The sequence below is a fragment of the Erigeron canadensis genome, chromosome 8, assembly GCF_010389155.1.
Source record: "Erigeron canadensis isolate Cc75 chromosome 8, C_canadensis_v1, whole genome shotgun sequence".
Taxonomy (NCBI): Eukaryota; Viridiplantae; Streptophyta; class Magnoliopsida; order Asterales; family Asteraceae; genus Erigeron; species Erigeron canadensis.
In genome coordinates, this window is record NC_057768.1 from 47,855,526 (window position 1) to 47,868,781 (window position 13,256).

The 13,256-nt window shown below is 34.0% G+C and overlaps 2 protein-coding genes across 4 annotated transcripts; one reads left to right on the forward strand and one right to left on the reverse strand.

The window, feature by feature from the left end:
* The first annotated feature begins 346 nt into the window (after positions 1-346).
* LOC122611014 (protein HLB1-like) lies at positions 347-3,330 on the forward strand. The gene is made up of 12 exons (XM_043783966.1): positions 347-624; positions 790-909; positions 1,303-1,372; positions 1,480-1,593; positions 1,728-1,862; positions 1,946-1,975; positions 2,101-2,229; positions 2,329-2,457; positions 2,534-2,569; positions 2,681-2,800; positions 2,866-3,033; positions 3,134-3,330. Exons 1-12 carry the CDS (start codon positions 347-349, stop codon positions 3,242-3,244), a joined length of 1,440 nt encoding a protein of 479 aa, XP_043639901.1. The 3' UTR covers positions 3,245-3,330.
* Positions 3,331-3,345: 15 nt separating this feature from the next.
* Positions 3,346-6,436, reverse strand: LOC122611248 (metal-nicotianamine transporter YSL1-like). Of its 3 annotated transcripts, none has more exons than XM_043784237.1 (8): positions 6,272-6,436; positions 5,780-6,176; positions 5,512-5,675; positions 5,196-5,290; positions 4,962-5,099; positions 4,693-4,882; positions 4,479-4,593; positions 3,346-4,396 (listed from the first exon to the last, which is right to left on the reverse strand). In XM_043784237.1, the coding sequence occupies exons 2-8, from the start codon at positions 6,165-6,167 to the stop codon at positions 3,474-3,476; spliced, it is 2,013 nt and encodes a 670-aa protein (XP_043640172.1). In that variant the 5' UTR covers positions 6,168-6,176; positions 6,272-6,436; the 3' UTR covers positions 3,346-3,473. The 3 variants fall into 3 exon arrangements, with proteins under 3 accessions (XP_043640172.1, XP_043640173.1, XP_043640171.1); XM_043784238.1 differs by having other exon boundaries at positions 5,780-6,187; XM_043784236.1 differs by having other exon boundaries at positions 6,244-6,436.
* Positions 6,437-13,256: the final 6,820 nt, after the last annotated feature.

Consider the following 13,256-nt stretch of genomic DNA (forward strand, 5'->3'; position numbering starts at 1 on the left):
CCACCATCCGTTGCCGCTTTTGCGATACCGCCGCGTGGACATGTGCCTAGTATATCATATATTAAAAACAACATGTTGAATTTTCGTATTACAAAGTACAGATCTAAATGCACCGAAATAGTGTAGATCTGTCATTAGCAAAATCAATAAGAATACTAAGGAAAATATAGTTGTAAATTTTACTTCCTCTAACTACGACTCTACGAGTATTAATATCCTTTTGTTAATTCCACAATGCATGACCCAAATATTAACGATAACAACGTGAATAATGTCAGATGATCATCGCTGCTAGTGTAAGCTTTAGCTGATTAAATCGATCTATTGATTCATTAATTTCACAATCATGTCTACCAACAACGAGCATTCACAATCACAGAATGTCAATTCAGAATCCAAATCCCAGGCGTCATCACCTCATAATATCAATGTTCCGTTAAATAATAACAACATAAACAACAATGTTGTTGATTTGGGTCGAAAAGAACAATCTCCAAAACAGCCAACAACTGTTAATGTCAAAGATTTATTAACAGGAGGTGGTCATCATAATCTAAAATCACCCAATTCTGATCATTTTCCGTCTTCATCTGTTCTTTCTACCCCTCCGTCTTCTCATCGTAGGTTTGGTTCTTCGATTCTTCTATGTTTTTCTTAATTACATAAACTGTATATTAGTTCGCAAGGATATCTTTTATTTTGGCTACCTAGCTTGTAGATTTTGTTTTATTTTGTTAATTTGAATATGATGATATATATGTATGGTTTGTTTTCAATGCATGATTTTAGTCAAGAAAGCAAACTATATAAAGAACAGAACGCCGTTGTCATGGCATTGATCGATAAGATATCTACTTCTGATGAAGAAGGACGTTCAAAGCAACGAATGCTTAAGCATGCTGCCAAGAAGTACAGTACTACCCTCTATTATTTATCTACTGTCTAGTCTATCGGCGACTACACCAAAAGTTCTTCAACTATTATATATCTCGTTTTGCTATATATTGTATGTATTCTTTTTATGTAACCCGTAATATATTTCATTTTTTGTTAAAAGGTTTCTGAGGTTGCAACAACCATATAAGTTGTGACGACATCAAAAACTAGTCTTATTGGTTCACAAATATTAAGAGTTCAGATACATGCAATATTTAGTAGCCAACTGAAAGTTGTTATGCCAAAATGTTAAATTGAAAGTCCAATATATACATACAATAAAATATAGCAAAACAGGGATTTTGGTACATTTGATTTCTAGCCTTTGGGCTTGTGTAATTAATTAAAACTTGTACATGTTTTCAGGTACGCCAGTGCGATTGAGAGCAATCCAAATGATTATGATGCGCTTTATAATTGGGCACTAGTTCTGCAGGTTTATTTTTCCGTACTTGTGTGGCTAAAATAAAATGGCTATGATCTAGTCATTACTTAATCATGATTACTTAGTTACCCCAATATATAATCTGGTTCCGTCAACAGGAAAGTGCGGATAATGTGAATGCAGATACTAATTCGTCTTCCAAAGATGCTTTACTTGAAGAAGCTTGCAATAAGTATGATGAAGCTACCCAACTAAACCCTTCGCTACATGATGTACGCATCTCTATCCGATCATATACATGCTTCTTTACATGAATGATCAACTGATGTGATGATTAATTTATGTCAAAAAACTTTGTTCTTTTTTTCCACATATGCCACTATTTACCAGCTGCCCAGAATTGCAGGCTTATTATAACTGGGCTATTGCCATATCTGACCGAGCCAAACTCCATGGCCGTACAAAGGAAGCTGAAGAATTATGGAAGCACGCAACAAAGAATTATGAAAAAGCCATTCAACTTAATTGGAAAAGTCCCCAAGTAAGTATGAAAACATTTTATTTAGCTTCGTGTATCTAATCGTTTGGTGGTTGATTAACACAATTTTGTTATGTATATATCAGGTTCTAAACAACTGGGGGCTTGCTTTACAGGTCCAAAAACTTGCCTCCTGAATATGATATGCTTTCTCATCCGAAATTGTATCTCATAGTAGTTCATGAACTGATTATATGTTTAAGCCATATATAGTGATTGATATGAATGATGTGTGTTGCAGGAACTGAGTGCAATTGCTCCTGCACGAGAAAAACAGTCAATAGTAAAATCTGCAATCAGTAAGTTTCGTGCGGCAATACAGTTGCAGTTTGATTTCCATAGAGCAATTTACAACCTCGGCACTGTTCTGGTCAGTTTATAGTATGTTTTTACCAATATTGGATTTTACAGTTTTGTATGCTGATTGGGTAATATTTAATGGGGGTATTTATATATCCTGCATCTGCAGTACGGATTAGCAGAAGACACATCAAGAACTGGAGTACTAGTTCTTGGAAACGAGGCTTCCTCCAATGAATTATACAGTCAAGCTGCTATCTATATCGCTGCTGCTCATGCATTGAAACCAAGTTACTCGGTCAGTATCCCCTGAATCTCTATCTTTTTGTATACAGTTTCACAATTAATCCAAGTATATCTCTGTTTAAGTTCAGGTTTACAGCAGTGCCTTAAAGCTCGTCCGCTCCATGGTCAGTACTTAATTCATACAATACATATTTTTGTTTCAGCTTATAAACATTAAACTTCATAATTACTTTGTTCAAGATCAACCTAATGTATATGAGTAATTTATTTTGCAGCTTCCTTTACCTTATATAAAGGTTGGATATCTGATGGCACCGCCAGTGGGAAATCCAGTTGCTCCTCATAGTGACTGGAAACGCTTTCAGTTTGTTTTGAACCACGAAGGACTTCAACAGGTATGATTCAGTTACTCATATGTTTCTGATGATTAATTATAATGATTAAGATATATTTATTGTAGATCCACAATGATGAGCAAAAACACATATCCAGAGACGATAAAATTAATGACATACCAGCAATCAAAGTTGAAATTCCAGATGTTGTCTCAGTAACAGTCTGCTCAGATCTAACTTTACCGCCTGGTCCTTCCATTTGTATTGATACAATTCATGGACCGACCTATTTGGTACTTTCGGGTTTCTTAAATTTGACAAGTTTATAATGGTTTTTTAAGGGAAAATAATACGCCTTCTTTTATTGCATGCCCTGATTTATTTTCTCCTCAGATTGCAGATTCATGGGAATATTTGGAGGCATGGATTGATGCTATACGGCTAGTTTACACGATATTTGCAAGGGGTAAGATTGATGTTCTGGCTGGCATAATAACTGGATAGAATTTTGTTAGTATTGCGAATGATATTGTTTTTCTTTCTAAATTCCAGATCTTATTAGAGTTTGCCTTTCATGTAAGCTTTTTGTATGTGGCTCATATCGCTAAATGATATTTGAAGTTTTATAAATAGATATAGATACAAAAGCAATTGGAGCTGTTTTCGACACAGCAACTATGGTTGATTATATTATTGCATCTTTCCAAAACTGAATACAAACTTTGATTCTAATCTAAGAAGCTAAAAACTTCATACAAATTGGGGGGCGTATTTTTGCCAAAGCGAGAACTGAGGCCGGTAAGCTCCACATACCTTCACCACAGATCAAACCTGAAGCAACTGCAGGAACCATTGAATCAGCCTCCTTATCATTAAGCTTGTGCCAAACAAACACAATCAAACTCCCGATACACATATCAATAGCAAAATATCCACCAACCAAAAAGGGTACTGCCATACATATTGGCAATGGCATCCACTTGCCTATCTTTTTTGGTACCACATCTTTAATCATGTTGATTGCCACAGCAAATGCAAAGAAACCATAACACAACTGTATACAATGCTTAGGCAAAGCAGAAAACCCCTGAACTCCAAGAATTGCCAAGTTTCTGTAAATTAACGCGTATGGAGCCTTGTATTCACCGTCAGGGTTTCCAATATCAAATGCTTTGTAAAATAGAAAGAAGCTCAAAGGAGACACCATGCATCCTATGGCTGTACCTATGGCTTGACTAAGAAGCATAGTTCTAGGAGAAGTCAGAGTGAGTTGACCCGTTTTCAGGTCATGCATCAGTATGCAAGAAACTGAGACGACGGACTTCACGAGCCCACAACCCACCATTCCTGCCACCACTCCATCCTCTTTTCCTGCCATTGCCGCCATCATGAAAAGCCCGATTTTTCCATAGTTGTATGCCATGTTAATATCAGTAAGACCAGCTCCATATGCATTGCAGAAGGCCAAAGATGGAGCAAAAATGTAGGCTATGATCACATAGTACCATCTAACCTCAGGAAACATGTGAGGTATTGCGATTACAGCAATTATTGCAAATACGATGTATCCAATTCCTCCGATAGACATGGGTATAGTTTCTCTGAGGAAGACCTCATTCTGTTTTTGCTCCTCTTCATTAACCTTCTTCTGGACAACTAAATCACATAAAAACCATATATTCAGGTAAGTAATCAAATATGTAAAATGAAAAATGCTAACTTTTGCTTTCTTAACAACCTGGATTCAGGTTCTTGGTCTTAAATCTTCCATGTACACTCATAGATGTTATATATAGTATCTTGGTGAAGTTATATAGCCCGTCACCTAGAATTAGAGCAATAGATATAAAGGCCTGCCATCCCAGGAAACAGCGACCTGCGGTTAGCACAGAAGTGATAACCAAACGCGATTAAGTAACAAATAAAAAGTTAGAAAACTAAACAAGCATCACCTTGTAACCATTGAGGCTTTTCATGCTGCTCTCAGGTAAACCATCAGGATACCAGTCTCCTTTGTTCTTTCCTATCAATGGCCACATTATGCCCCATGAGACGATGGCTCCAAACATCAATGACAAGTTCACAATGTGAGGGCAGATCATCCCAGTTCCCACATAAGTCATGCTAAAGTCAAAGTAAAACCTACAACAAAAGTCAAAGCCCATCGATCAGAATTAAGAACGGTATAGATTGAAAAAAGTGGAATGAAAGACAGGCATACGTGTTTTTCCAAGCTTGCAATCCGAAGGTAGGAAACTGAACAAATCCACATTCTTCTTCCTTTCCTGTAAAGAACCACTGGAACAATCCCCATAGAAAACTTGCTGAAAAGTACTTAGCAAATCCCCTCACTTGTTGCCTATGTAAATGGTAAACGAAATTCAGAGAATAAGAGTTTGGACGATACTATGCATATATAGGTGCAAACATGGGTTAAAAATTTCGATTAAATTACTTTGCCATATCGTCTCCCTGACTGTGAAACCCATTAATAAGAACTGCGGTTGCCATCCCACTCGGAAATACTAACTTATAGTCAACAATCAAAACCTGTGAAAGACCAAATGATATATTATTCACTTTTAAGCTGATGCAGTTAACACAGTATATTCAAAGCTTGAAAGTACATCTAATTAACAGTAATTAACATTGCTTAAAAGTTACAACAGAATATTAACCCACCCAAAAATTCTTTTCATTTTAAATCTCATCTCCGTAAACTATATGCTCTAGTTCGACAAAAATTAAAAAGGAAGTTGAACTTAATATACCTTTCGGAGTGGGATCAATACAAAAAGACCGATAAAGCAGACCAAGAAAGAATAGCCCATCATCCAACCAACACCAGGTTCTTTGTAAGTCCCTGGAGAACTTGCTCCTCCGGACAACTCATATGTTTTCTTGTTCAAACCCAACAAATAAGAACCATATCCACCTATATAATCATGACCAAAAAACGGTTAATTAGTTAGTTGCATAAAAAGTTACAAAATTTCATACAGAGACTGGATTAATTTGAGTAGTTAGCAATAAACTAACCTCCAATGGCAATGCTGTAACAGGCAACAGAACACGTCTGAATCATCGTATTCTCGTGCCTAGTGAACGGAACAGAGGTTATCCCGGATTTTTGGAGCATCTTTGTCCATGTTCTCATAAACACAAAAGCAAGAAGTGCAGCCGAGACGTTCATATTAGGTGTCATACCAGTTGTAAGATTGAGTTTCATGGCTATAATACTATAAATGCTCCCTATAATAAGGCTTGCCACAATTCCACGAATCGTTATCTGCTGTGTCCATGGCTGCAGCCTCCTTGAGCCATCCAAATGATGATCTGCACCATCCTCCTTTCTTTCTAGCTCCATATGATCTTCTCTTTTCTCTTTTTCAATCTCACCATTCTGCTTCGTTTCTAAGCTCATCATATATAGATCCTACACGAACACTACATCAATCATTAAATAAACGACGTACGTAAAAGATCGAGAACGAAAATATAACCTTTAACATCTGATATCATTTTTTGCACCTTGTATATCTTTACTAGAACAACACACGAAAAAGCACAAATGCCACAAGACCTCAAAGATATTAACTTGTAAGGAGCACCATATAGAAGAAGACACACACTCTTGTATTATTTTGATCAGCAGATGTTACTTATTCAACTGATGTGGGATGTCTTGTTTTTTGTCTTAAGAATCCGACAAGGATGATAGTAGAATTATTATTATTATAGGCTATATTGTTGTTACATACTCCATAAAAGTAAGTATTTGAAAGCATGTTACTTTGCACTTACTTTTCAAAAAAAATTGTTACTGTACTTTGCACTTTAGTACCCTATACTTTCATTTGTTTGGTAATTTTGAGTGTGACATTATATCATTCGCGTTAGGCTGAAAATGAAACGAGAAATGCGTTAGCATAACTTTTTGTTTCAGAATCTTATACTTACATTTAGTTTTTGGAAAATTTAATGACACTAAATACGTTTTTGTCAATGCCGGATCCAAGTGTATCTTCGACTTTTGGTTGTTTGGCACCTTTTTTTCTTTGTGAGTTTCATTATGTATCAACAACTATTTAGTTAATTTGATATGAAAGAGAGATGGAACTTGATAAAAGAAAGTTTTAGAAATGACTACAAAGATGTTTGTTTAGTATGGTACTTATCTGGATGGATAGATGGTTATATATTTAGACCCACCGTGAAAGCAAGAGAAAGTAAAAGGGCCTAAAGTGTAACTAGTTTTTGAACAAAAAAATCTTAACAGTCAACAAAAATAATCGCTAGGTACTTTGTATGAAATGATCTATTGATGAAAAGTCACCGCTTAGCTGACCAATCCAACCGTGCGGACTCCTTAGGCACCCCAAGTAATTACTCCAGAAAACCCAATAATCTAACTGCTCATATGCACGACAAAAAATTATTGGTAAACTCATTTGCTCCCAAGGATCGAACCTTGTTTATAAAAATAATAAAAAAGAAAAGTTCCCCTAGCTGATTCAATGGTTTCCGACTTCTTGCAGTTGCTAGAGGTTTGATCTGTGGTGAAGGTATGTCGAGCCTACCCAGGGGCGGTACTAGAGGGGGAGCAACTCTTTAAAATTTGAATTTTGTCATGTATTTTTAAATTTTTAATGAATTTTTAAAATTTTTTTATAGGTTTTTAACACATTTACTTTTCACGAAATTTTTAATTTTGCCCCCTATGAAATTTTTTCCTGGTACCGCTTCTGAGCCTACCGGCTTTAGTTCTCGCTTTGGCAAAAATACCCCCCTCAATTTGTATGAAGTTCTTAGCTCTTATTTAGATTAGAATTAAAGTTTGTACTCAGTTCTCACTTTGGCATAAATACGCCCCTCAAGTACTGCATAGTACAATTATACACTTTGCAATAAGTTTTGTACCTTTATTGTAGATAACTAAAACTTGTTATATAATTATCACTCCCCTGCAATCAACCATAGTTGTTGTATCGAAAACGGGCTCCAATTGCTTTTGTATCTACATATCTGTACTCGGAGTACAATTCTAGTCCTCTACTTAACTAAGATAATTAAGTAGTAAATACAAATTGCATGATAAAGAAGATAAGTAGTATATACAAATAGCATGATAAAGGTTGCCCATGTCTATGAGGTGGGTAACTAATTTTATTGAGGTTGTTTAACTATCTACTTTAGGGAACATACAAATTGAAATTTTGTATTGAATATCTTTTCGAAATATAAAGATTATATTTTTCAAGAAGAATATTTTACAAATTAACATTATGTATGTCTTTGAAGTGCATATTAAAATAACCCAATCCATCTAACTATACAATAACTAAAAAAAAAAAGTTGGGGATAGAATTGATATACCTTAAAGCTCTTTTTAAGTCTAAAATTCTCTCCTAATTATTCTAAAGCTCTATCTTTTTTTTTCTGAATTTTTTTTTATTTGTTTATTTAATAGATAATTTTATTTAAAGCTCTATCATAAAAAAATTTCAATCAAAACAAACTTTTTTTTAAATTTTAAAGATGTATAGTATCCTTAAAACTCTCATAGTAATTTATTATATATACAACCTAAATTTTTATTAATCATTATATTCAAATTATTGCTTTCCTTCCTATCTTTAATATACAAAACAAGTTCATTAAATTTCTCAATAAAAAAAAACATACGATTTTTTGAATACCACTTTAATTTTACTTTTGGTATTTTGTTCGTGTTTGTTTATTATTCGATATTGAAATGTTATGTTATTATTATTTTTCATCTTTTTCAATTTAGTTTGCTGTCAATTAGAGTTTAATTATGGTTTCTTCTTGAAAGGACTTGACTCGTTTATTAAAAGAAACTAGAAGAAATTTTTTTTTTTATTTATTTTTTTAAACAGAGGTATTCCACTGAGCCGCAGTGGGAGAATTCATCCCCCACTGCGCCGTAGTCAAAGTTGGGGCAGAAACAAATTTTCCAAAGATATTCCACTAAGCCGCATTGAAAGTGCACAAGCTCCACTGAGCCGCAGTGGGAGCCCATATTTCTCAAAAACCACATTTTAACACTTAAAAACAACTTGCAACTCATCCAAACTTCAATAGACTACATTTATGAGTTTCAAACCATAATTTGACACACAAACATAGTTATAATATCCGTTCGAAACAACATCCATAAACACAACCAAATGGGTCGTTTACCCAAGTTGTCATTACCCAAAGTCAAACAAACAAGTTTATAAACCATAAGACCTTCACATGATGTAATTTGCATAAACATACCAAAATAAAGTTTTACCAAAATGACAAGAGTATCATGAGCCATAAAGAGGTGGGATAACTAAGTGTCTACACAAAATACTATTCTTCATCGAATGGTCATATACCTTCCAAGACTTCTAGTTCAACTTCCTATCAACAATCTTCAATTCAACCAAGACTTACTTCCCTCTTCCGGAACCACCTATAAAAAAGGGTAAACATCTAAAATATAAGCGAATGCTTAGTGAATAAACTTGCATATTATCATATATACGAAAGAGGGTCAATTTACAAAGGACTATCACATGTAGCCTATGGCACCGTCGTGTCATATCTACATGCCCACCTTTGCACTTAACGCATTACATGGATCCATATAAGCAAATGATTACAATCTCAATCAAATATAAACATAAACATTGGCCCACATGGGCTATAGCCACTACTTAGGCCCGTAATCAAATAGAGTCCCTACTTAGGCTTAACACCAAATCGATTACCATACACGGAATCCACCATCATATGGTAATCGACCCAACATACATACAAGAATATGCAAGAATACTCAACTCCTTCACGACACAATCAACAACTCAAAATAATCGCAAGTGCAATAAACAAGCTTTCAACCTATAATCACATCATAATTCACATATAAGGCAATATTCACAATCTTGACTAACTCAACTTAGTCACTGTAACATTTCACTAGCATTCCTAACCCAAAATCATCTTACTTTGTCATTGAGTTGCTTTTCATTCAAATTTTGCTTATTGAATTCAATCCATCATCAACATTATCACTTTCATCATCAAATAATTTAACTAGTGATAATCATCATTTTCTCAAAAATCAATAATTTCATGTCAACACATATGTTCTTAATTAAATACATTAAGCAACTCAATAACAAACTAGAATGAACAAGAATTTGGGAAAAAAACTATACACAGATCAATTTCTAGCAAAATCCCCAAATTTGGGTACTCCAAGAACCCTAATTTCTATAAAATCAAAAGTAGGCTAGAAAACTCTTACCTTAACTAATGAAGAATAAAATTAAGGATTCAATTCACAATTCCTTCTCTTCCTCCTTCCTAATTTCCAGCCACCACCACACTACCCAAACCCTCACTTTTCAAATTTTTTTTTAGATGATTGGAAGAGATTATTATTATTATTGTTCTTGTTTGAATAATTCTCTAATTAGACTGATAATAGGATCTGGTTTGCAAGAATCAAGGGAAGAAGGTACAAGAAGTTGGAAGAAGAAATAATGGAATGGTGACTAAGGAGGAAATTATGGTTGACACTCCCTTATTATGCCATGCCCTTTTTCTTTTTTTTTGTGTGGGTAATTTAACCCGCTATCCGCTAAAGTTCCAACTAAATTAACCTCATAACCATAAATAAAATATTAGGAAATTAGTTTAATGTCAAAACTACAAAAAGGGATTAATTTATTTACCTTAAAAAAAAATTGGGGTGTTACACTTCTTCTACTACAAAAGGATTTATTCTTTTAAACTTTTTTTTTCATGTTTTGTTATTATTCACATGTATTGTTATACATATATATATATTTTTTGAGACTATCCGTCTATCAGACGGGGCTGAAGACTAGTTTTTTATATGGGATGACCTGTTTCACCTTTGTAAAAATCTAGAGGATAAGCAATGTGATTTTTAAAAAATACATATACTTATGCAACTTTAGTCAATGGGTTATTGACCCATTAATAAGGTCTTTGACTTTTGGCAGATCCACTAGGGTTCGAATCCTAATTCTCACATTTGTGGGGTGAATTTATTAACCAACTTTTCTTTAAAAATTTAGCTACCTGCCTGGGTTATGGTGGGTCCCCATGTATGGAGGTGTCAATCAATAATAGCATTTGTTCCAAAAACCGATTCCATGTGGTGGATTTCTTTGCGACCTAGCAGAACTAACCCGATAAACATAGCCTTGCAGGGTGGTAGTGTAGGTACCAAATATGTGACACGAGACTAAGGGGTTCCCGTCAATTTAACCCTCCGATTTACCCCCTTTATACTTATGCAACTTTAAATAAAAAAAATATAAAAAGACAACATTACAGAACAGAAAGAAGACCCCTAGATACTAATTGTGGAGGAAATGGAGGGTGGGAATGGAATTTAGATAATAATAATAATAATAATATTAATAATGAAAGTGATGATTTTATAAAACGAGAGCAGGTACCCGCGTGTTGCGGCGGTGAGATAGTGGTGGTGATACCTAGGTCATAGAATGTGATAGGTTATAGGAGTTGATATGTCATAGAGTATGATAGTCAAATGCCTTAGCCGTACGGGCTCCGTCCTCGGATTTAAAAATTTGTCGAAAGTATATCGAATGACATCTCTAATGAAATAGCATGAAATTTTAAGAACACCCATACAATTTTTATAATTTATCGACGTATGATTTTTGAGATAAAAGATTTTGAATGATTTAGAAGAATAAATGATTTATGTAGGAGAGAGAAAAAAGATGATTGGTTGAGATTTGAGGAGAGAAAAATGGTATTATGGTTATTTTAGATAAATATAGAATAGATGAAAGGGGTATTTTGGGGATGTACTTAAAATCAATATTGAAAATTTCAACTCAATGTTGAAAATCTGGAAGGAATCTGCTTTATAATAATAATAATAATAATAATAATAATAATAATAATAATAAGAGCCACTAGCTAGCTAGGAATGGTGAACCTCACAATTGGTTGATGATGGTGAAGGGTAAGAAGAGGTTGAAGATTTGTTCGTGTTTGGAAGGCTGTGATTTGAAGTTTGAAAATTGCGTGTGGAACATTTACTTTCTATCATTACCACTCCACACGCCCCCCACATTCTTCCCAATCCCATCACCATTCCCCTTGATTACGATATAATTGTACTTCTTCTAAATTGAATCATACTTGCATTATTATAGTTACAAGTTACGTTTTTCCAACATTTTTATATCTTTGATTTTGCGTATGATACAATATAGTGACAGTATTTCACATAAAAGGTCAAAAACATTTCCATTCAATGTATTTTAGTTATGTTCGGAACTCTTTCAAAGGAATTGCATCATTAACTTTCCATCCATCATTATTAAAAGGACTATCTAATAGTTAATTAACTATATCCTTTCTTTCCCTCTTTAATCTTTATACTATATTCTCATTTTCCAATCACTATACAATTTTCGGAATACTACAAGTAGGCTAAAAGTTCCGTATCTATATAGCATTCCTTCATGCTTAGAATCTTTAAGAAAAAAAAAAAGGGAGTCATGTGACCAACTTGAATTAAAAATATTTTTTGAATATTGAGCATCAAAAGCAGTATTATTATTAATTAAATAGTAATCGTTAATTCAACTTACGAAATAAGATCAAGCCCACAACCGCATACGGTGAGTTTTACTATTTAATAAAACATTTTTAGACATAAGTTAATCATCTTCAAAGTTATTTGGTGGTTTATATCATGAAAATTTTATAAAATGTTTCAAATCAGAATCTTGCTAGAAACACAAATGTTCAAAAATAGTAATGAAATCTCCTCATTAAACCTTGCACATCGAGGTCAAAAATATTAGTCATCTCGGGATATCTGAAGAAATATTCGGCGATAGTAATGAAATATCCCAATTAAACCGTGCATATCTAAGTAAAAAATAATACTCATTTAGTCTTCCCTAAATAACTTAAATAAAACACCTTATCTCTCCACTTATTAGTAACAGACTTTCCTTCTATAAAAAACTTTTTCCAAATAATTGGGAGATTGATTTCTCGATTTTAAAAAAAAACTAACTCCTCCTACCCATTTTCCTTTATGACAGGATCGTCGTTTTCTTAAATTTATCTCATAAATGATATATGGTGTTTTTGGCATGGAACTTAGGGTGGATGGAGTGTTTGGTTACTCTCTCCACCTCTCATTCAGACGTATATTCCTCGTTGCTTGCAAGAATTGCATGGCTATTCTTTCCCACTTAGACAAAAGAACAACCACGAAATACAAAAATAAATAGATAAAGGAGAATGTGTCAAAAAATAAATAAATAAACAGTGTCCCTAATTCGCTCCCCATCCCACAAGAGTTTAATACGCGGGACAGTGTTCATACAGACACATATTAGGTGTCTACTTCCTCTTTATGGTATAACGTCCACTCTTAGAAAGCTTGAGCCTTTTAAAGACGTCTGGTATCCCGACCATGATTTTGATAACC

What these genes read in the sequence shown, in the direction of transcription:
- LOC122611014 (XM_043783966.1), top strand. Translation starts at nt 347, where the DNA reads ATGTCTACCAACAACGAGCATTCACAATCACAGAATGTCAATTCAGAA. An exon ending in CCTCCGTCTTCTCATCGTAG is followed by an intron (nt 625 to 789) that starts GTTTGGTTCTTC and finishes GCATGATTTTAG; the next exon opens with TCAAGAAAGCAAACTATATA. An exon ending in TAAACCCTTCGCTACATGAT is followed by an intron (nt 1,594 to 1,727) that starts GTACGCATCTCT and finishes CCAGAATTGCAG; the next exon opens with GCTTATTATAACTGGGCTAT.
- LOC122611248 (XM_043784236.1), bottom strand. An exon ending in CAGGGAGACGATATGGCAAA is followed by an intron (nt 5,100 to 5,195) that starts GTAATTTAATCG and finishes CCATTTACATAG; the next exon opens with GCAACAAGTGAGGGGATTTG. An exon ending in GACCAAGAACCTGAATCCAG is followed by an intron (nt 4,397 to 4,478) that starts GTTGTTAAGAAA and finishes TATGTGATTTAG; the next exon opens with TTGTCCAGAAGAAGGTTAAT.